Genomic DNA, 23,267 nt, shown 5'->3' on the forward strand with positions numbered 1-23,267 from the left:
GGATGCTTCCCTTCAGCGAATGGCACTCAAGGCTGATGGTTTTTCATTTGCTTGCTTGTTCTTTTTTCTTTCTTCTTGTTCTTCTGCTTCCTTTCCCATCCAGCAGAATCGATCGTCACCAGCCGAGGCCGGAGGAGAAAAAAGTTGTTTCAGGTAAGTTTTCCCCCACTGTCCAGCGCTGCGTGATAAATTATGCGTTCGAAAAACAGCGCTTTATTCGGTTTATCAACCAACAACGGGAGAATGTTTGCCCTCAACGCAATTTTGTGCATCCGTGAGATTATTGTGCGCCCGCTCTGGTACAAGTGAACTTGCTTCAATTAGATTAGCGATTCCGGCTAATTATTCCTCGCAAGCAAGCGCTGCCCGTGATAATTAATTCCAGCGAATGCTTCATCGTTTGTGCCGTTGAAGGGGAAAGAGAATTCGAGAAACCGGCAAAAGGTGTGTGCACGAGGAGATCGCTGATGAAATTGTTCCGAATCGTTGCGCTGTTGATAAGGAAGGCAACAAAACAAAAAAGTCGTCGGGGTAAATTAATATCCTTTCCGAAGCGCACCGAAGATAAATTGGCTCTAATATTCTAACGGCGGTGATGATGATGGCGGTGGCCGTCTGCCAGTAAACCTTCCGCTTGTCCGTTCGCTTTGCTTTCCGGACTCGCAAAAATGTTACGATCTACAATGAAGTATGCATTGCGCTCGCCGGTTGAGTGCAATAGTGTTGTGCCCCACAAACAGCAGACACACGGTAAGGCGAAACACCAAAAACAAAACGGCAGAGAACCGGGAAAAGGAGAGAGTCTAGTGAAATATTAATAATCTGAGCTGGCCGGGGAGGGAGCTATCTAGCTCTGGGAGAACAAAATTTGGTGCAAGCACTCGGACGTGGGGTTTTTTTTTCTTGCATTTTAGCATCGTGGTTCCGTCCCCTTTCGCATCGTTTGTGCCAGATTGTACACTTACGGTTAGACTGGGCTGGGCTAAGGAGGAACTATTACTTTATTTCGGGTGGAGTTTTTGAAATTCGTTGGTTTTATTGCAGCAGCTGTGGGAGGGACTTTTGTTTCTTTTTTCTTCTCTTACGTCGTCTGTATACCGCCTGCAGCTCGTGACGGAGGCTTATGATGTTGCTTTCCATGCAAGCCGATCCTGCTCGGGCTGGGAAAAAGACGGTTTTTAATATTTGATTTATTTCCACGAAACTAACTCGCTCAAGGTCTAGGTTTTTTGGAAGTGGCCTGGGTATCTTGAACCTTCCTATACCCAGTTAGAGTAGTGGAACCGGCTGTTGAGTAGCGTGCTTGTGACGGAGGCCCACCGAACCAACACGCAGCTGAAGAAAAAAAGTGGTACACTCGATATGAATCTCGACGTCACAACGCTGCTGCTGGCTTCTTGCGAGCGGCACGGTACGTCCCAACATCGTGGCGTGCTTTGGAGGTGAACAAATTTCGATTACTTCGTGGAGTCTTTATGCGAAAGCGATGGTGCTCTTCCCGAAAAGTGATTCCAGCTTGCACCATCTTGTGCAGCGTGTGCGTTTTCCCTGAAAAGGCACGACACCGAGGACGATGAGTGGTTGGTTTATGGAAGCAGCCGGCACTTCCTGCTTTGTGTTCTGTAAGTAAAGTGAACTTCTCGGGCGAATCGGAAAAAGCGATAGCTGGCGTGCGTCGTTAGCATGCTGATGACATTGTGCACGCTTTGCAGCAACTGCTTCATTCGTTCGGTCGTTCGTTTTGGCGATGATCGAGATTAATTTGAACTTTCGTACATGCCCAACATCCACCCTACGACGGGGCTTCGAGTACTCCGAGCAGCGGGAGGTCCTTGCTAACCACAAGAGCACCGAAGACGGGCTTCCTTACGTTCGACGGTGGCTGGAGCAAATTGAAATAAGTTGACAGATTATGGCTGGCTGGAAAAACGGGAGGAAAGTTTTTTTTTGTACCCCAAGCCAAATCGTGCCGAACCGACGCAAAAGCCACTCAAAAGCGATGGTGGTGTATCGAGCGAATTTGAAGCCGGTGCAGCACAGTAAGGACCCCATCGATTAAGTGAGATATAATCGATTATGCGAAAGATTTATGGTTTGTAGACGTCCCCCTGAGGGCCCCCGACTCGGTGGCCGGTGTGGGCATAATCGTCGTTATCGTCGGTGGGTTTGGGTCTCTGGTCAAACCCCAAAAGCGTTCGCCTGTCGAGAGAAAACCATCATTCATCGGCCCATCGGCCTTTTGTGGTAGCCCGTGCCTAGATCGAGCCTTCGTCTGCCGCTTTGCTCGATGAGGGATTAAACTTCAACGATCATCTAGGGTGGGCTGCTATCGTGCCCGGACCGGCGGTATTCGTGCATTTTCAGGACGAAAGCAAACGCTCAAGTTGTTTATCTTAACTTACAGGACGTGCATGACACTCTTCAGCTCGAGATCATTTGTCTTGAGTGTGTGTTTGCCATCGTGGAGCGTTTTGCAGTTCAAGTTTGAGAGCATTTGAGAGCCACCCCCAGCGCCCGATAGTGTTTATTTTTAGCAAATATCACCAGCAGCAAACCTTCACGACGAGGATGAGTGTTCCGCATATTCGGAAGATGAAAACCCATCGTTGCAGGCGGTTAGATAAAAAAAAACCGTCATTAACGGCGGCACTTCTGGCAAGAAAATTACCTTCCAAAGGAGTGCATGCGGCACTCTCACCCATCGGCACGGTGAAGAAAAGCTAATCAACATCAAATGGCACCGGGAAACGGTACGGCGAGGCAACGGCTTCTTCGCGCACGGGTCGAAAGAAAGTCCCGAGTTTACCGGGAAGTAGATTAAGTTCTGTAATGAGTTGCAGCTTTGCAAAAAGGCACACGATGCACCGTCAAAGTTATTTTGCACTCTCCTCTTTGGGGGGCGGTTGAGCGCACTCGCTTTCTTTTGATGGCGAACCAACGCAATGTCAATGTCGCTGTACGGGACACACGCTCGTTTGTGTGGGTTTAAATCTATTTACGACGGGTGATATTGTTTCGCCGGTGTGATGAGATTTTGCAGGGGGTTCTTGCTTCATCTTTTTTAGCTCAGAATTCGTGCTCATAAATGTCTCGTGGTCGCAGCGGGAGAGCGAACTCATTGCCAGCTACCAAAGTTCAAAGAACGCTGGGGTATGCCGATTCGTTTAAGCGTTTGCATCTTAAAGCTCGTCGGGAAATCCTGGCAATTATCCTGGCAACCTGACTGGTGTCTCGAGAGATTTACAAATAGAATTTGTCAGCCCGTACGAAATTTAGTAATGACTATCCTGTTTATCTACACGGCAAACTTTGAATCGATGGCTTTGTGACCCGAAAGACATGAAAACAAAGAATGAAATTGTCCTATAAATACTCGGCTTCTGCTCCTGAGTGCTTCTGAGCGAGTTGATGAGCTTCCTTCCTTTATCTTCATGTCAGTTTCGATGGCATTGCGTACCGAACGAAGGCACCGGAAATCATTAGCAGATCCACGGTAGCCTCTCCAAATGCAGCATCATCATCCTGCCCTTATTGATCTCGTGTGGGGCTTCAAGTGGCAAAATGACTCGTCCTTTCTTTGACTCCCCACGTGATGGCATTTTTGTTTCGCACTCGTACAGCACATTATCGGAAGGATTTTTTTTCTTCTACTGCTTCTGCTTCTGCTATGGGTTTTTTTTGTTCTCTCGCCACAAATCGATCAGTGTTTGTCAACACGCACCACCCCAAACGTGGAGTAGGTGGATGAAAAGATGTCAACTGTAGATAACAATGACGGTAGCGTGCTGAATCGACTCGAAGCCAGAGAAGCCTTACGTTCCTTCCTTCAGGCCAAACGACGAGGATGTCCGACCAAAAAATTACCCATCGATGTGACAGGACGCGAACAGGACGTGGCAAGGCGAACCGTCATCAACCAACCCCCCTGACAGCTCGTCGAGAGCTCGTCTCCAGCTGCGAGTGTTCATGTTTCATCGCGGTTTTTTTGTTGTTCGCTCCACCGCAGCAGAACGGCGACGACGGTGGGCGTTCTGATTGATGCTGATGGAGGCGGTCCTCGCGCGTTCGTCGATAATAATCAATGTTTGATAACGGTAATGTGTAGCGTGTGACTGCCGCGAAAATCGAAGCCCTGGAAGACACGCGCACCGAGACGATTATGGTAATGTACCGGAGTCGCGCGCAGTCGATGGTGTGTCCTTGATGGCGATGGTGGTGATGATGATGATGCTAATAATAATAATGTTTAAAGTACGGCCACCCCCCAAAAAACCCACCCCCGGGTGCGAGATGTGAGGCGCTGTCGGTGCTGTCCTGCTCGAAGTAAAGTGATAATTAAGAGCCACACGTGCGTGATGGTGCTGGTAACGGTTTCCTGGCCCTGGCCCGTGGGTGGGAATGTTTGCTTTCATGTTGGCTTGCCGTATCGATAGCCGGTGTGTGGTACATTACACCTCCCACGCGTACAAACGCGATAAATGCGGTCCTGACTTTCTACCGTTCGTTGAGGGAATGGCCCCAGTCGTGCGGGTGTGTGTGTGTGTGTGTTTTAGTAAATTAGTATATAAAATGTGGACGATACAGCACCGAAGCTAAAAGCAATTTTCCCGTGAATGTCCTGAAGATTCTGAAGCATTTGCGCACTTATTATTGACGGGTAATGTAGATGAGCCACGTTTTTTTGTCTGCCATGTTTCGCTTTCGCTTTTACGCATGTTTTAAAGAGACAAATTGTCAGTACAAAGTCTGTTTTGTCAAAAAAGATCAAACTCTGCAGAAGCATTCGAATGCCCTGATCGTTCCCACCATCTGTGAGCCAATCGGTTATGATTTTCCGTTCAAAAAAGCACTTTTTCTTATCGTTCTTTTCTATGCGCTGCGAGAGAAGCAACTTGGTGCGGGAAAATGGGTTGAGAAATTAAAATTTCATTTAACCCGCCCTTCGCGCCTTCCCAAGGCATTCAATTTATGCGCTCACAATCCACGCTGATGCTTTCCCGTCCAGTTTGCTTAGCCGCGCGGATTTGTTTTTATGCTACCGATCGCAACCAACCTAACCCGAAAGGAGCCTTCAAAAAAAAAAAAAACAGGCGGATGGGTTTAAAACTCTCCAGACGGCAATCACGAATTCCCGGCCCGAGGCCGCCGGGTGGGTGGTTTTCTTCTTCCCGCTCACAAAACTTAACCCTCCGAAGCTGAACCCCGGAGTCCCGGTGGTGGGTTTGCGGAAAGGGATTTACGGGCGGCTAAGCTCACCCACCCAAAGCTGAAGATTGTCCGAAGTGTAGTCCCTTTTTCCTCGCTTGGAGGGATAGCTGTTTTGTTGTTTGTACGGTTGCCGTGCTTTTGTTGTTATTTTTTTTTTGGTAATTTTCCACCTTCGGGGGTGGATGAGGCTGTGTGTTTTTGATTTGACAATGAGCAAAACGGGAGCAAAATAGCAGAGCAAGAAAGACCAAAAAAAAAAAAAAACAAGCGAATGAAAACTCCGGGAAATGAGCAATCCTCAATCGACCGGTCGCTGGGAAATCAATAATTCACAAACGGTTTATTTGCCGACGGCGCCGCTCGTTAGTTCATCTATAATTGATGGGTTGGGGGGGAGGGGGGGGGGGGGAGAGGATAAAAACCTCGGGGGCGAACGCCGTCGTCGTGTGGGCGCTAAGCTCGTTATTCGTGGGAAAGCCTCCCAGCGCGAAGATTGATGGGAGTTGAAGCATTTTCCGAAGACAAAGTGATGGGTGGGGGAGCTTTTTTTTTGGTTGTTTTTGCTTTGTTGATGATGCTTTTCTCTCTCTCTCTCTCTCTCTCTCTCGCTCTCTCCATTTCCCTTTCACACACGGTCACGGCATTAAAATCTCACGGCGGTCATTAGAAGGCTCGAAAACGGCGCATTCATGTCACTTCGAGCGCGTCCTTGCGCTTACGCGCGCCCTTCTTGCGTGCTTTTTCTTTCTCGAATTCGGGAACCATTGAATAGAACCAACCGCTGGAGACCGTTGAAAGCGAAATGAATTGGTGCTTCTTTGGAAAATCATTAAGCACCACGCATCGGAGTGGGAACGATAGGCCTACGCGAGAGTGCCTTCCTCGGACAGGATAAACCCGGGCTAAGGGACATGACACGAAGCGAAAGCTGCACCGCCGTGAACGTTCTGCAAACGGCGTGTTCCTTTTGTCCGTAGTCCCACGGCCAGTGCTGACGACCACTGGAACCGACAGCACCACCGGGATCTGTAAAATCATTCACGTTCCATTTATCAACTCCCAAGCAGAGGACGGCAGCAGCCAGCTGTAAAGCGTCCGCTTGCGCCGGTGCTTTTCAGTGAAAGTGAAAACCAACCATCGTGTGTGTGAGGGTGTGTGTATTTTCTACGTCCTCGAAGATCCTCCGCCAGTGAACGGACGACGGTGGGAATCGAGAATCGAGACACAGAAGGAGAGCGAAATTTTACGCTTCGTTTGACTTCGTTTCACTTCAGCCCTCGGCTAAAGGACACGCGCGTGTTTTGGCCCATGATGAATGCGGTACGATGAGCGATGGATGAGTTCACCACTCCAAGAAGACCCCCCCATCCAGCTTGTTCCGCTTTCCCCACGTGAGGATGGGTAAGAAAAATGCCCTAATGGAGTGAAACTGCTTGGCTGGATCCGGGGATCATTTTATGGTTTTTGATACGCGCGCGCGAGCGGTAAGGATCGTCTGTCGGAACGATGCCAGTGACAGAGACGATAAGCAGAGCAGATTCGTAATTTGATGTCCACCCCACGGTCAGTTGTTGCAGCAGTAGTGGATAGTGAAAATCACTCACTCAAAAAGGGGAAAGAAGGCAAGCAAAAAAAGAAAAGGGAACCAACCGCCCGTTGGTCTGACGGTTTTCCAAAGGATTGCGTCATTGCGGGCGTTCGTCCTGATGCTTGTCGTACGGTGGCCAGGACGGTCGCGATTGTTAGCAACTGAGACCGACAGACAGACTGATGAAAGATGTGATCGGTGTCGAATAATGGAAGCCCGGAAAACCGTTCACTTGCGTTTGATAGGTCTGGTCTGGTTTGCTTCATCTGAAACAAGGCATGGCTCGTATCGTGCTTTTTGTTACCGTTGTTAGCTCGTTTCATGTGTATCCTTCATCTCCGATGAACTCGATTCTGCGTTTGAGTTGTCTAATGTCAGCAGTACGATGATGTAAATTGTCTACAATCGCTCGCATAAATCTGTGAGCCAATCGATAGCGAGACGAGAAGTAACGGAAAGGATGCCATTTTTTCATGTCTCTGCTGTGCAGCATATATTAGCGATAGTTTTGCATAATGCTTATTGCGCTCTATCACAACGTAATGTCGATGCTACAGTGTCATCAGAATGGTTCATTTTTTTTCTCCCACCTCCCAGGAAGCTCTCTTTTCCGACCACAATTTGCTGCATCGCCGGCGATTGTCATTAGTGCGCATTGTTGGCCAGTTTTCAACCGTCCATTCAAGCATGAGCTGCCATTTTTTTTTCTCTCTCTCACCGTGCACTCGTGCCGCTTGTTGTTGGGTTGATTACCACTTAATCAACATATTGCTCGCGCGGTTGGTTGCCGGTAGTTGGTGGAAATGATGGCCCACGCGGGAAAAGTGTTCCCGCGCCAGGTGCACTGCACCAGCCACTGTTGCAGTTTGGTTGCATGAATGGCGTATTTTCATGTTTTCCGTCGTCACCTTCGTCAGCATTCTGCATTGTGTTGGGTGGCACGATGGCTCACGCATAAATTTGCATACCTTTTTACTTAGCTTGTCCGCAAAAATTGTGCCATTTTTCCCATTTCTTTATTCTACTTTTTTTTTAAAAAAGGTGCTTAGTGGGCATTCCCTGCTTTGGTGCGTTATTGAACGTTTAACATACATTTTTTAATTAATTTAATTGCCTTCACGAGGAATGTAAAATGCACTTAGGGTGAAATGAGAGCAAAAAAATGTGCATGTTTAAATAATGATAAAAGCAAACGCTTCGCTTTTCTGCACTTTCCATCAATCGGTCCGAGAACGCCGGCAAAGTGAAATTTTTAATTTTATGATTCAAACTGAAGCATCCTTTTTTTCTCGTTCTTTTGTTACACTTCAATTTGATGAAGTTGGATTAAAAACATGATGAATATTTGGTTTTCGATTGGCGTGGGCAATGCTAACAGGGGGCTTCAACCTGCTGGCCGGAGAAACTTTAATTGTATTTTGTATCGCCAGTGAAAAAGTTAATCGTTCGCGATCGGTGGAGAAGCAAATGGAAAATTAAAGACGAATGAAACAGCGAAACCGTACCAGTATCGTTTGCGTCATTTTGTCGAGATTTTCCCACCGACAGAACGTTTTCCACGGGAGTTTGCTGGTAACAGAACCAGAATAGAAAAAAAAAGCAGCAAGAAATGGAACGCAACCGAGCGGGAAAAATTAAAGTGACGAGACCGACCTACAAAACCGGCTGAAAAAGATCTCGAAAGTTAGCTATCCGGTGGCTGCGGCGGTGATGAGACCATTTGGTTTGCCACTTCATGCGGTGGTCTTTATTTTTTTTTCTGTTGTCCCGGTTTTTTTGTGCAGGTTCTTCAGGGGGCTCCCTTTTTTGTTGCCATCTTGCGATGGTTGTCATGTTGTCATGATTTTTTTTTTTGTGCGATCCCGTGCTGTAGCTTTTGCTCTTTTACCTTTCATATCGGCGAACCGTTTGAGCGGGGGCGGTTCGGAAAAGTTTGAAGCCGTCGAAAAAGTTTTCCACTCCCAGCTCGCGGTGACAGGCCGTGACTCCCGGAGCGCGCGACTACATGGTTTTTAGTCGCCCTTTTTTGTTAACTGCCCCATCGTCAGACGCTTGACGCTCCCGGCACTCGGCAGCAAACAGGGAGAGTGCAGCAAGAAGAAACGAATAAAAAAAAAAGTACACGCGAAGAGGGACATTAAATTTAATTTTACTTCAACCATTTACCACCGCCGGTGCAAGGGCGCGCTAATGAAATTAATAGAAATAATTACTACTCATCTTTGCTGGGTTTCCGTGCGCCGTAACGAAGGTGAAGTAATTGAAACTTTACGCAGCCACGATGGAACGTTTTCGAGCGAAAGTCTTACGTGGATCGATGTCTCATTTAGGTTTTGCGTGGAACCAACGCCATTGCAGGTCGTATGATAGGAAGCGCTTTTCAAAAACAGCACATCATGCTGCTAAAAGGCGGGTTTTCAGAGGCATCCCTGAAATTGACAAACACTTGTGGGTTTTTCAATCCACACACACACGTCTCGCTATCGCTAAGAAGTTTAACTCGTAAAACACTTAAGACAGTCGCGAATTAATGAAATTTTTGAAAATATCAGCAAGCTTCTTCAGCACAACGCCAGCCGGAGTGGAATGGGAGCTCGAAAGAAACAACGGTGCATCGTTTTTTTTTGGTTTCTGGGAGTAAGACGCTGAAACCAGGTAAGGCCGCCGGGGAATCACGGATGATTTCGTGCACGTCCCGCATCGAAAGGAAGACAGGCGTTTCGACGAAATGGTTCCCATTGCGAAACGGAGTACCCCGTGTTTACTAAAACCCCAAAACGTGCAGATCGTGTTCGGGCGTGAATTTTCCGAAAACCCTGCTCTCGATGCCGTAATTTGCATCGAGAATTAGATTTTCCAACCACCCCCAGCAAAGGATCACCCTTTTTGTATGGGTGGGGGTGAGTTGGGTTTGCGCGAGCAAAACACGAAATGCAGCATGTCTCAGGCTTCGACTGGAGGCTTCAAGTTCGTGGAAACGCTGCCGAAGGGAGTTAGGTCGGTGGGAGGGTTAATTAAATTTTCCTCCAAAGACCACACGTACCTGCCATTTATTTAATATCCGTCTAGACGGAATTTATGAGAGATCGCGCGCGAACGAATGGAACGAAACTTCAACGCGAGCGGCGGCCTTAAAGTGGTTCAATATTTTACGTGAAGAACCACTGGGCCCTCGAAATGGCGTTATGATTTGCCTTTTTATCGTATTATGTTTAACGCTATTTCATGTGAATCACCCGAACAGCGCGAGTAGAAAACTCCCTGCGAAGGGAACGCAACATATCCACGCAACAAACATACTTGCGCGGAGTGTTGCGCAAACGGCTTCTCTCACGCGTAGAACCGATGAGGGAGGAAACTTGCGTGTGCGCTCATGCTCACGGGCTTATTTTCGCGCCCGTTTTTATGTTCTTCAAATCTTCAAACCTGTGTTGGTTGGTGGAGAGGTTTTTTTTTGCTCATCTTGTGCCCGTTCGCTGGTAGCAAAACAAACGAGTTCACGAGACCGCCTCGGTGGTGGATGCTGTACGCGTGCGAGAGCGCAGAGACTTGGAAAACACACCGAAAAGGTGGACCCTTCGCTTCGGGCTTAAAGGAGGCGAGCATGAAGGCGATCAGCGTGTGTCAATAAACACACAAAACAAAAACTAAGGCTCCCAACAAACGCACGCACCAGACAACGTGAACAATCGTTGTCACGATCGACTCCAGTTCTCGTTCTCCGTACGGCTTGATCGGGGTTGTTCCGTTTCTAAGCGAAAGTTTCGCCCGACGGTCGGTCAGCCTCCAGGGATAGGATGGAAGGGTTTTTGCCTTCGCGCTGGGGCGATTGTGAAAAAGCGAACGCGGGGAAAGAGAACTCCTCAACAAAACCGGCTTTTTGCATACGCATCAAAGCTCCACCGAAACGGTCGGTGTCGGTCAAGTGTGGTGCGGTGTGAGCGAGACAGAAACACACAACAAACTCGCGTGCCATCTCGCTCGCGTCCCATGTGCGCGTCTGTATTTTTTGGGGTTTTTGCCGGGGGGAGGTTGCCAAATTCGAAACACTTTGGGGCCGCGTTTATTGACTTGCTAAGTGGAAAGCAGCGAGCGGTTGGTGGGTCGGGCTTTGAAGAGTCCGTGAAAGAAAGAGAGAGAAACTGCGAGAGAGAGAAAAAGAAAGGGCGAGCGAGCGTCTTATCGGGCGAGTTTGTGTCTGAATCTCCGATCGCCGAGATAGATCAAAGTGCAACCTGAACGGGGCAACATGCAGCTTCCGAAATGGAGGCAGAAAATGTGGCATCGCGTGCGGTTTAGAGTGTGGCTTCGCGAGCGATCGACAGGAATGGAAAGTCGGTTGGTGTTGTGCTGTGAATTTGCTTAGAAATCACGATCGGGTTGATGGAAAAGTGATATGGGTTCGTTTGTGCCGTGGCATGGGTTACTTTATCGACAAAAAAATATGTCCCAAGCCACCTGAAAGAGCATCACTAATCAACTAATCACATTGATTTGACCCTTGTTTACAAGTGCCTTGTTGAAAATTATCAGTGCGCCCCGTCGTTCGCTCTTCAGCATCGTTAATCCGCTTTGCGGAAAATATAACAATTTCAATGGATAATGGCATTATCCTGGTGCAAGTGCTTGAGCGCACCAACCACTTCAGACCCCAACGAGCGGTGCAAACAAAATCCGTTCATCCAATTTAAGACAGCACGGGCCAGTTGGTTGTAATTTAATTTACCCGCGCGGTAGAACACCGCCTGAACATCGATGGGGGACTGGTTCGCGTATGGTGTTGCTCTCCGTGCGCGACTGTGTGCGTTTTATATTGCATGAAGTGCAAGATGCTGAACTATGCGGCAGTGAAATATCTAAAAGTAGTTTTAAATGCTTATTTTGTTTCATTTTTATTTGGTTAGTATCAGATGAAAATCAGTTTTTTGTTATATTTTTAAGGCCTTTATTAATTAAAGGCATGATAATTTTAATAAGTTTCTAGTCTTGATCTTGATGCATAGTATTCTGTTTTTAAATTATTACAACCTTTATTGAAATGAAATGATTTAACATGGTATGTTCCAACAAAGATAATACCCTCAATCATCATAATGTGGTGTTCGAAAGGTTGGACACAACAATTATTCCCTTATGAATAATTATTTAGAAAATAATTATACGCTTTTTTATTTTTGAAAAAGTCTAAAAAAAAGGCTCTGTTTAATTATAATTTTGTTTTGCTAATATTTTTAACGTTTACCCGAATAATTTAAACATTTTGTACTGTTCTAACAGTGAAATGAAGCAGACCACCAGCTTCTCAATCAACAGAGCACGGCCTCATCCATGACGTGACGGGTTGGGGAAAACGGTTTGAGTTGCGTGTCGTTTGGGTAGATCGATGCGCTACGCGAAAACGTTCGTTAGTCGTGCGACAACTCTCTGCAGAAGCGGACGTGTTAATTTCGTAGTGCGTGGTGGCTCCCCAGCAAACGAGTAATAGATCGGCGCAAACGGCTCTACACACCAAGACGGGCTGCTCTTGCGGATCTTTGGAATGGTGGTCTTCCACTGAGAAAGGTAACGTGTCACGGCAAACTTGGATGCGGATTGTGTACATTCCCTGCCCGTGATCTAGTGAGCCATGAGCGAATCTTTTTCCTCGTGCGGATAAGATGGTTCCGCTCGTCTTTCTCTTCCGGGCCGGGTTTTGCTCTGTTTTTCCTTTTGGAAGTGTCTTCTGTTGCATTTCCCGTGCGCGTATTTCCGTGCGATGTTCTTCGCTGGCGAGCAGTTTTTTTGTGAGTGTTTGCGTACGTGTGTACCCGAGCCTTGCGGGCGTGCGTGTGGTGCGTGTGATAGGGGGTAAGATAAGCCCCAGATAGACAGTTCCACGCACTGAAGCTGGAGTTGAATCGAAATTCGAGAAGGAAGAAAAAAACAGAACCGCGTTGTGAGGCCGTTTGGAAGTTTGTTTTCGTGCCAAATTTTGTTTATGACGCGTGCAGTCGACTGATCACACGTTTATTGACGATCTCGGTCAACTGATCAGATGTGCTGTCATGTCAAGACTTGTGTGCTGCCAGAGAAAGTGTCGATCGACCGTAGATTGGTGCATTTGTCATGCGTTTGTGCGTTTAATTGTTTGATCTGTCACGAAATTGTCACCGTGTGTGTTCTCTTCTTCTGAGTAACCCCTGAGTTTGGCTAATCATGAACTTATGTTTGACTTTGTCACCGAAATCAAGACCGGATGTGGGCAGCGTGCTACAATTTTTCGTGCTATGCTTAAGTGTGTTTGTTTTTTGTATTTTTTTCCCGATCAATCCACTCGTTTTGTCGTTCGATAAGGTTGTGGAAGCAAAATACCAAAGCCATTGCGATTAGATAGGACGTACACAATAATTGTCCCAATCACGACAATATCATTTGAAAATGCGTGTGCGTGTAATTGAATTCAAATTGAAGTGAGCAATACAAAACACCTACACACTCACACGCACTTTTTTTTCATTTCAATGGCACTTTTTAAGCGGTTTTAGAGGACACAATCTAAAACAAGGCACCATTCGCACCCAAACCTGCCATTGAGTTTTTATGTGTGACTGACAAACAGCCAAAAAAAAAAAACGCCGGCATCGAAACATGCAGCCGAAATTACGATGTGTTGATGAGCGTCGTTAAATTTCGAACCAACGCGGGCGCATTTTTCGAACGCAATATCTAATTTCATGCCCAAACAACCGAGCCACCGAGTTCCGGCGATAATGACTCATCCGGTTCGCGTGTCATAGGCATGGGGGGTGATTTTTTTACGATCACACTACGGGACAGTGGTTCAGTTTTATCGATAAAACAAGCGCCCCGAGCAACTTCCGAGACGCGTGCGAAGGATCTCGCGACGCGTAACGCAAAGGTGCACGCGAGCCAAAAGGTGTTGTGCTTCTCACGCATTAAATCGTGGCAAAGAAGACGCTAGTTCGCCACCTACATAGACCCGGGTGGGGGTGCTTTTTTACGACGAATTTGTCATTGGGGGTGTCTTAAAAAACCACCCCCCGTCTGGGTCCCCCTCGGTGGTTAGTTGCTCCCCGATGCAGCGAGGAATCGATGTTTGTGCCACCGTTTGCACGCGTAACCGATACGCCTCGGAATCGCGGTGGTGGTGGTGGTTTGCGCATCCTTCGAACATAAACCAGTGGGTAAAATGGTTGAGGTTTTTTTTTTGCTGCGCGCCCCTTCATCGTTACGATTACGATCGTTAGACGGCTCGAAACCACGAAGAAGAAACATTTGCAGCAAACATTCACGTCCCTGTCCTGTCTCTCTCAATGCGCCAGGCAAACGGATCGCGTACAGCACCAATTGATTTACGATCCTCGCTGGTCGATGGCGTTGTCGCACCTTCTTGGCGGGGTGACGGAAACGAAATCGAAAAAGAAAAGCGAACCCGATACGCGATTTTTTGTCCTTCCATTTGGGCTACTGAACGAGGGGTGAGAGATCAACACCGGGAGCTGCTGCGAGCACGTGGTGTGCGGTGAATTATGAGGGAAATGTGCCCTTGCTGGGCCCCCGTTATTCAATCCCAGCAAAAGCATTCTAATGCGATGTTTGACAAGGGAAGCGATTAAAATAATAATTAGCCCGAGCCGTTAAATGCCGGCCCGGCATGTTGGCGTCACAAGCGCGATAAGATTAGTTTACATCTTCGCCCCGTTTGTCTGTTGTCTTTTGCTTTAGTTGCGCTCTCGATCACGCTGCGCCGTGTGTGCTGTTGGGTGAGCAAATTGATTTTCTATTGGCTTATCGGTGGAAGGGAGCAACTATTTCCAACCGGGTGCGCCCTCCCGGCAGGCGTGTTTCATTTTCTCATGTTTGTTTGTGGTTATTTTTTTGTTTTTCTTTCGCTTTCGGTTCATTAGCTCGCTGAAGGAGATCAGACATCTCCGTGTGCTGCTCGACATGTTTTGGCACTAATAATCTGACCGGCTCACTAATGAGCCTGTCGTTAAAACGTGTTTCCTGCGGCCGTTTGGCGGAGTGTACCACGATTGATTGGTTTGGGTTTCGGGACTTTTATTTCGGGCCAAAAATTCGCTTTCCGGGAGCAGCTTTGTTCTCTCGCTCTCCGGGAACGTTATCAAAACCCGCGATTCGACGGGCGCTCGGTGGAGCCTAATCCACATGGTCATAAAATTGCCGGTCCCAGCCTCGAGACTCGCCACACTCAATTGAATGTCGGGCGCGCGCGATGGAGACGACCAGGTTACGGCTTAATCACGGCATCCGGGGTGTACTCGCTTTAGCAGAGGGCAAATTTTCCGGCCGCCCCGGCGGTACAAAATCCGTGCCAGTGGACGGTCGTCAGCCGACGCAAATCTGCTCGACAGCGCAGAAAACCCACACGCCTCACAAGGCTTGGGTGCCGCCGCACCGTGAATTTCGCATATAAAGCTTAATGTTATAACGTTCGCTAATTTAAAAGCCATAAATTTTAATTTTAATATCGCGTCCACAACAGCATTCCCCGTCCGAGTTTGTCTTTTTTTTATTTACCATCGTGCGTGAGTGGCGTTGCGCGCTGGGATGGGGGATGAAAGGCAAGGCCCCCCGGGGGCTGCTGATGGGGCCGATTTTCGTGATTTCTACTGATACCGACCGGATGCGATCCTCGGCGACATCTAGACTCAGGCGCAGATGACTTCCTGAAGAATGTCAGCGAATGGGGAGATTTATTTGCAATTTTTTGCACTGGTTTTTTTTTTCATTGTTCTATTCCACGCAGCCCACTTCCAGACAGTTCGATGGCCTTCTCCGTCTGGGGTTGAAAATTAGATGCTCCCACCATCGTGTGCCCCATCTCTTTCGGGGCCCCATCCATGCGTTTAGACGCAGCAGCGCACGCCGCCAGACAGCGCGTCTCGCGCAACAGTTTACGCAACTGTGTTGCGCAGAATAAATAACAGCATATGAACGATGAAGAGGAGGTGGTGTGTAAAAAATCTCCCCGACCGCCGGGCGAAGAGGAGACCGCAAAAACGAGAAAGATGAAAATAACAACCACCGACGACGACGGCCGGCTTCTCACAGTAAATGATGCTTTTCCGTTTGTTGGGACCCCGGGCCACCCGGGTTCTCTGCGCTTCTTCCCCAAAAGGACCGCAGCTAAAAACCACGTCACGCCGCCGGATGTGCGTTAGGAAAATTAGCGGTGATTCCACGCGACTCGGACGGGTGTGTGTGTGGGTCTTTTTTTTTTCTATTCCATTTTTGCAACCGCGCTACGTTTTCTGGGCCAAGCGTGGTTTTTTTTGCAAGCCCACACGACACGCCGTACGCTGTGATGATAATGATGATGATGATCATTACGGTGACGTGATGAGGTGTGGTTGACGGACGACGTGTTAAGTATGGTTAGGGTTTTTAGCTATATATTTTTTTTTCGATTGCAATTTCAACTCAAACTTACTCGTGCTGGGGAGATAGGAAGTTCCTCGAGTTACCTGTCAGGCATTGCACATTTATTTGATTTTAACTTCGAAATGATGAAACTCATTACAGCAATTTTTTACTGCGCTTTCCCATCATTCGTGTGGGTGTCAGCAATTTCGATAATGATTCCTTTGCCGTTAGTCCCTATCACGATCGGAGTAAAAATTTGGCTGGCCTAATTTACGCTTCGCTCGTAAAAAGGTATGCTGACTTAATGGGTCCTTTTTTGTTCTCTCTCTCTCTCTCTCTCTCTCTCTCTCTCTCTCTACTTTTACACTTCCATCGCAAAATCGCAGACTCATCCAAGCGCAACGCAATCTGCAGTCACTTAGGGAAATTAAAATGTCACAGAAATGCTTATCAGAAACCGTCCTTAATCGTTGCCCTTCGGAGTCTTTTTTTTTTTTGCGTGTTTGCTCCGTTCCTGTTTTCGTCCTTACCAAGCGCGTTCAGCTTCACCAATTACCAGAGCACCAGTGGCAGCACAGGAGCGCCATAGATGATGCTGCTGGAACAAGGACAAGGATATTAGGGCCCGAGGTTTCCCAGCAATTGCACTTTCTCCCTTTGCTTTTGCATGCTTTGATCGATCGTTTAGCCGTTTTGCGCGTACCCGGGGATCGTGAACGTCGGGATGATTAATTACACATTCTCGTTAACACGCAAGGATGCCCGGGAAGGTCGCTGCCGTAGAGAGACGAATGAAGCATGCAACAACAAAAAAAAATAAGACCTTCCCTTTTTAGCGTACGCCAACGCGTAATCCAACCCCGTCATTTAGGGGAGAAATTATTTCCCAGAACGCGAGCTGATGCTAGATAAATCCAACTCACGCTGCACTGCGGGTGAAGGAAATGATTTTTAACTTTTAGCTCTTGTTTCCTTCCTTCCGATGGCATCGTGCACCGCAGCGTTGTCGGAAAATTGGTTGCTCGTTTCGCAGGAATCAGATTCTAATTAGTGTAATTTAGTTTTTCAACCCACCCCCCCCGGTGACGAGAAATCTGTGCAGTGGAGATCACCGAGTCAGCAGTCGTAGTTTTTCGTTTTGTTTGCATAATGCACATAATTTTGATAATGTGGCATCGTTTGTAATCCTGTTTTTTTTCTTCTCCTTTCAGGACTTTGATTTGTTCTAAATCACGGCCAATCAAACCGTTAGCGAGGAACAGTAAAACGAAGTAATAGGAAAAAAAGAAACTGTACATCCGAGTTTTCTGTGGTCCGAGTGAATCGCGTGGTGGTTTTTTTTCTTTCTCTCTCTCTTCTGTGCATATAATCCCCCACTAGATGTGCGTATTGTGTGTGCGTGTGTTTGTACGTGTAGCAGAAAGCAAATATTAGAACGGATTGTGTTTGCTTGGTAGAGTAGCAGTAGGCAAAGAAGCATACAAAACCCCATCATCATCCCCCAGCTTGTACAGTGCGTGTGTCCCTAGCCTTTCCCTAGCCATGTAAGCTCTCTGTTACGTACGTAAACTCCCGACGACGAGTCCTGCCGCAGGATCAGTGCACTGAGCAGGTTCGATCACGCACGAAGCAACTTTGGTGACAAGAAGTTTAGCAGTGAACGAAACACGAGCGTACGTCGTTTGAATTTCGACCAAAAAGGGGGTTTTGCAGTGCGTTTGACTTGCGTATAGTTTGGTGTATAAAGCAAACCCGTCTCGGTGTTGTCAATGGGAAGCTAGCTTTAAGATAACGCCGCCAATCGAACGCCACGCGTACCGATCGTTTGTGGCACTACAAACGAACGTAACATTCTCTTTCTTTCGCTCCTGAATGGGGGAGAGAAATTAAACGATTGAAATATGCACTGACCGGCCGGGGGGGGGAGGCACAGGTTCGAGAAGGTGGTTTGCGCGTGGCTGGAAGAAGGAAAATCGAATCGGTGAATCAAACGCGAAAGCAAACGAAAGTAAAACGCGCCACACACGCGCGCGCGCTCGCGCGTAGTTCGAGAGAGGTTACAGTAAACAAGCTAGAAAGGTACGGTGAAAGATTGAAGCGGAACGTAAGCGAGAATACTAGTAGAAGAAATTTACTTCACTAAAGCGTGCCTTGAGTGTGGAATTACGGAAGAGGCGTAGCAGAGGAAGCGTAAAAAGTAAAGCGCGCAAGTACGCAAAAATAAAGTGCAACAAAACCGTGTTACCAAAGAAAAAAAAAGCGAAGCAAATAAAGCAAGATAGGAAAGATAAGCAAACCCGCGGTAGGAAAGAATATAATTGAATTCGCGTTCGGCGGCGTAACGCTCGGAAAACGGTAGTGCGCGAAGCGAGTGAAAATAGAGTGTTGAGCGGCGGAACCGAGAGCGAAGAGTGAAGTGAATTCCTGATCGCACGTGTCCTTGCACCCGTGTCAGCAGCGTTCGTTCCGGAAATGGCTCCACCGACAGCGGCCCAGTTGCTGCACCGACCGGCACCGGTCTTGCTGCTGCTGCTGGTGTCGTTCCTTGCGACCAGCTGCATCGCCGATGAACTCATCGAAACAGGTGAGCATGCAGCGTTAAGCTGATGTAAAATTATTCACCCACTTTTTTGTTTAGTTTTCTTTTGCTCTCCACCAGGGCGTGGGACTTTTACAGTTTGTCGGCCATCGTCGGCCGTTCGATCGCCGTTCGCGCGAAAGTGAAAGATTCAATTTTTAATCACGCTCGCCTCGCGATGGTCCATTTTCTTTATTCAATTTCATCCCGTTCGCTGTGGCAAAGTTTTCCGCAATCACATCGCTCCCGTTTCGAACCATTTGAACCTGTCCCAGTTGTGGGCTGTTTTGGTCGCGCCCGAGGTGCAGGTGCTTGATCGAAATGGTAAAACAGCCACTTAACTCCAATCCGCCCTGATTGAGCGCTGGCCATAACTCATCACCACCACCGGGGGTCCGCCGTGATCGACGAGAATGGAAACGATTGCCCCATAACGGCCGGAACTGGCCACGATCGCTCATAATCGGGCCCTAACTTATGATTGCCCGCACGTCGAAGGTGACGTTGGGCACGATTTTCTTCACCATCTGCACGATCTCGTCTGCTCACGGCATGCTGCAAGGTTATCGTTTGAAAACCCTCGTTCGGTTCCCGTTCAAGGCCTAGGGCAATTTATTGGTTTTTTTTTGCGTTTTGTGCGTTTGCCGGCACAATCAATGTTTGATTAGATTACCCTTTGTACGTACCGAAGCGATCGCAGTGAACGCGAGACAGCCCTTCAACGACAACAACAACGAAAAAAAAAATGGCGCAAAAATGTGGGTGTTCATTTTCGAGCACTCGCCTGCTAGCGATGGGGAAGTGCGATCGCCCTTTTTGTGCGCTCATTTGTCGGCATCCCCTAGGAGGTGCGGGACCGGCAGGACCTTGAATCGAGCGCGTGTGGTTTAATTTTCTTCGCCTACCGCGTCATTATCCGCTTCGTATCCACCCATTCGCCGAAAGGCAACCCAAGGCGTCCTTCCAGGTGGCGACTGGAAAAAGGGCAAACGTCAGCCTCAACAGGACGCTCACGACGATCCTCGGACGGAAGGGTTTGTTGGAAGTGCAAGCGATCAGTGACCGGGAAGATCATGGCCCCGCCGTACGAATAGAGGTCACGCAGATCATGCGTTCCAAATTAGGGCTTGCTTGGGTAATGATTATTATTACAGTTCACGATTAAATCCCGTCACTACGCCGCGGCACGCTGAGTGGATTTTGAAGTAGGGGTGAAAAAAGAAAAGAAGGTTATATTAAAATATATTTCAAAATGCCCATCATAATAAGCGCACACTCCACTTACGACACTTTCCACAGTGGTGTGATGGCTGACGCTGCTCAGTAGATAACCTCCTCAGCTCAGCTTACAATTTCGCATAGTGTGGCTTGGCCGTCGTGTGTTGCTGGAGTTGATCGATTGATCAGCTACGAGTAGTCTCCTTCCTCTGTTAACTCCCCTCCATTTACTCCTCCTCCTCCCTCCCTTCGTCGGGTGCAAAAAAGCTCTTCTGCGGGAGCAATGGCGGCGCAAGTACAAAGCGATATCGCCGAGTGTGATCGCCTTCGTTTCGCGCGCTCGTGCTCGATCGCGTGATTGGTGAATGGGAAAATTAGCCCTCCTTCCTCCGGCAACAACGAGGGAGAGCCAGGAAATGATATGTTGGTGGTAAGGTTTTTTTCTTTTTTCTCAACCCAACGCCGTCCAAAAGGCGCACGCGCTTGATCTCTCGTGTTTGCGGGGTCGCGTTATGATCTAGGTTATGCAACCCTCTCAGCCCGCCATGGTGTGCCAAGAGAAAGGGAAATCGGGAGGGCTGAATGAAATAAAACAACAACAACAAAAACGCTAGGGCTTTAAAGTCGTACACGGCGACGATTTAACGACCCAGCGAATGGAAGCATAAAATTGTCTCTGCACAGCTAACTGACTGTCGCGCATTCTCGCGGACACATTTGGCTGAAGGTTTTTTTTAAATGGTTAATTTCGATCCCTTTTTGCGCGCGGCATAAAGTAAAAGAAATAAATCGCATAGATCGATAACTTTTTTCTACACCGCTGAATTTGTGTACCACATTCACTGAAGGGTTGTTTTTTGTTGTTGTTGCCCCCCTTCCGAACGATCGGGCTTATCCTTCACGGAACCTTTCTGCCCATTAATCGGATTATGGACAGATTCTGGGCGGCGGCGAGAAAACAAGAAGGAAAAGCAATAACACCCCCCGGGGGGCACGTGAAGTGAACGGTGGGCGCCGTTGGTAAATGTCAGAAATCGGACAGCCGCTACTCGGCAGGGAGCCGAGCCACACCGTGTGATCTGTGTGCCCGAGTCCTATCGAGCTTCGACCCCCAGGTTCTTCGATAACGATCGCGGGTTTTGACCGATTGGAACGCGATTTCACGAGCCGATAACGTGTGGATCCATCGGCCGTGGGGGTTTTCTTGAATTCTCACCCCAATCGTGACGCCTCGAAGGAGGGGGTTGCACGTACACCGAGCTTTTGGTCTGCTTTTGCGCATGATTCCATTGGCCGAAAGGATTACAAGATTTTAGGCTCATAAGGGGGGAAGGAGACCGCGTCGATATTGGCATTGTTTGCTAGTGAAGCGCCGGTAGGGTTCGCATTTGGCAAAATCTCGTCGATAAGAAATCGATTTCCTAGGTGACCGGGCGCCGATAAGCAAACAGCAAAATGTGTTTGGCGATTCGAGTTTGTGGCGCCAACCACCACCGGTGGGGCGAATAAATAATGCGCAATGCAACACGAGTGAAAATGGAAGATTATGAAGCAAAAGCGGCTGGCGCCGGGCGTGTGATGACTGTCCCAGCGGGGTTTTGGGGGTTATTTTGGGGCTCTCCTTCTAAAACCACCTCCTTCTGCGCACCTATCGACGATTTGTGAGCGTGCGTTGGACGCATTTTAATCTGCACTGGTACCGATATCATACGACGGAGCTGGTTTATGGTGGGAAAATTGCGCATTTATGTCAACGTGCGGGCGATAATTTATTTATAGAACCAAAATGACGCATCAAGCCGATGTTTTTTTGCGAATATATGCAAGCGCTAGAAAAGTGCATGAAATTGCTTTTTTGTTTTTTTTTTAAATGAGGACTATGTTTACGCTTCTAGGAGCAACTTTTCAGGATTTTGCGATGAAAAAAATAACGGACTATAAGTGGAATGGGCAGCCAAAAGGGCAGCTAGCGTTGTGCAAAGAATGTTCAACTCAAGGGTCGACGTTTCTCAGAATCGGGCACAACACACAGCACACACACAAAAAAAAAGTCTGTTTACGTGGCGAAAGATAATGAAAATCAATTAATTCATTTACGTCTCGTTAAATACCGCCCTACCACGGTCTGCTCGGGGCCTTCCCTTTTCGGGAGCAAACCAGCGGCACCGCCCGCAGCGTCGATTTTCGATTTCCGTTCCCTTCCGAAGCTGAGCTTCCTTTTTTTTTTTACATCGATCGGATACGATTTTTGCTTCCCGTGCGCTTCAGAACGCTGCGCACGACGTCCGACATTGAAAACCGATCTTTTGTCGTTTTTTTTCCCGCCACTTTCCCAACGGCCCTTTGCGAAACAGCGCCTCGACTAAGCAAAGCGCCCTTGAACAGGGGCCCCCTCGTCGTTGTAGGCGTTCGCTTGAGAGCCCACACTTCAGTGAACAACATTTTATTACCATCCAATCAGGCGCAAGGATGCTTTGTTGAGGGCCCCCGGTCCCGTCGAGTTTTCGTGCATCACCTTCCAGTTGGGGGCAACAATGTTTTGTGCCCTTTTTTTTGCTCGCTCGCTTCACGTTCAACGAGAAGGCGTCAGCGTCAATTTCGGATCCTTCCGCCGACGACGTTGGTGTCGGGACGCTTAATTAATTAAACAATTATTTTTAATTACGCGCGCTTGCCTTCTGATGTGCCGAAAGCGCTAGCGAGGGAATTAGAAAGAGAGAGAGAGAGAGAGAAATTGATCCAAGAAAGTAAAAAAAAAAGGTGAACTAATACATAAAACGAAGTTGAAGATCGTCCTTCAAAGGATCGCAAAGGGAGAAGAACGTTATCGAATTTCGAATCCAATCGGCTGTGTGCAATCGAATCGAATAACAAATTTTGCTACCTTTTTCGCTGCCTAATTCGAGCCGATTTTTTGTCTCTGCATCCACCCACATCGCATGAAGCTTCTCTCCGCGTGTCGTGCCAGCAAAGAGAAACGAGTGTTAGAGCTTCTTCCTATTTCTGTTGCTTGTGTGTTGGAAACAAAATCAATGTGTCGCTGAAATTCGCCACTCTCTCCTTCGCGCTCGTTGCACAATGCATCGGTTTACTAGTGGAATTTTCCCGGCCACAACAAAACCGCTCGTTAATCTTGACGCCTATATATTGAGGGAAACATTTTCGCACCCCTACCGGCCGGTGGCCTGGGGGATGCATTATTCATTTGCCTTCCCTCGTATATGCGTCACGTTTCGCCACGCTTCAGGTGTTAACGATCGTGTGGAACAAAACGTTTGCCATATACGC

General features: G+C 48.0%; 1 protein-coding gene across 1 annotated transcript in view; it reads left to right on the forward strand.

The window, feature by feature from the left end:
* Positions 1 to 17,541: 17,541 nt before the first annotated feature.
* LOC128727179 (uncharacterized) overlaps positions 17,542 to 23,267 on the forward strand; it is a 90,727-nt gene continuing 85,001 nt past the window's right edge. The window contains exon 1 of the mRNA XM_053821061.1: positions 17,542 to 18,767. Coding sequence (XP_053677036.1) covers positions 18,656 to 18,767 — 112 coding nt within the window. The 5' untranslated portion in view covers positions 17,542 to 18,655. The remainder of the gene's footprint in view (positions 18,768 to 23,267) is intronic.

Source organism: Anopheles nili, chromosome 2, assembly GCF_943737925.1.
Source record: "Anopheles nili chromosome 2, idAnoNiliSN_F5_01, whole genome shotgun sequence".
NCBI classification, from domain to species: Eukaryota; Metazoa; Arthropoda; class Insecta; order Diptera; family Culicidae; genus Anopheles; species Anopheles nili.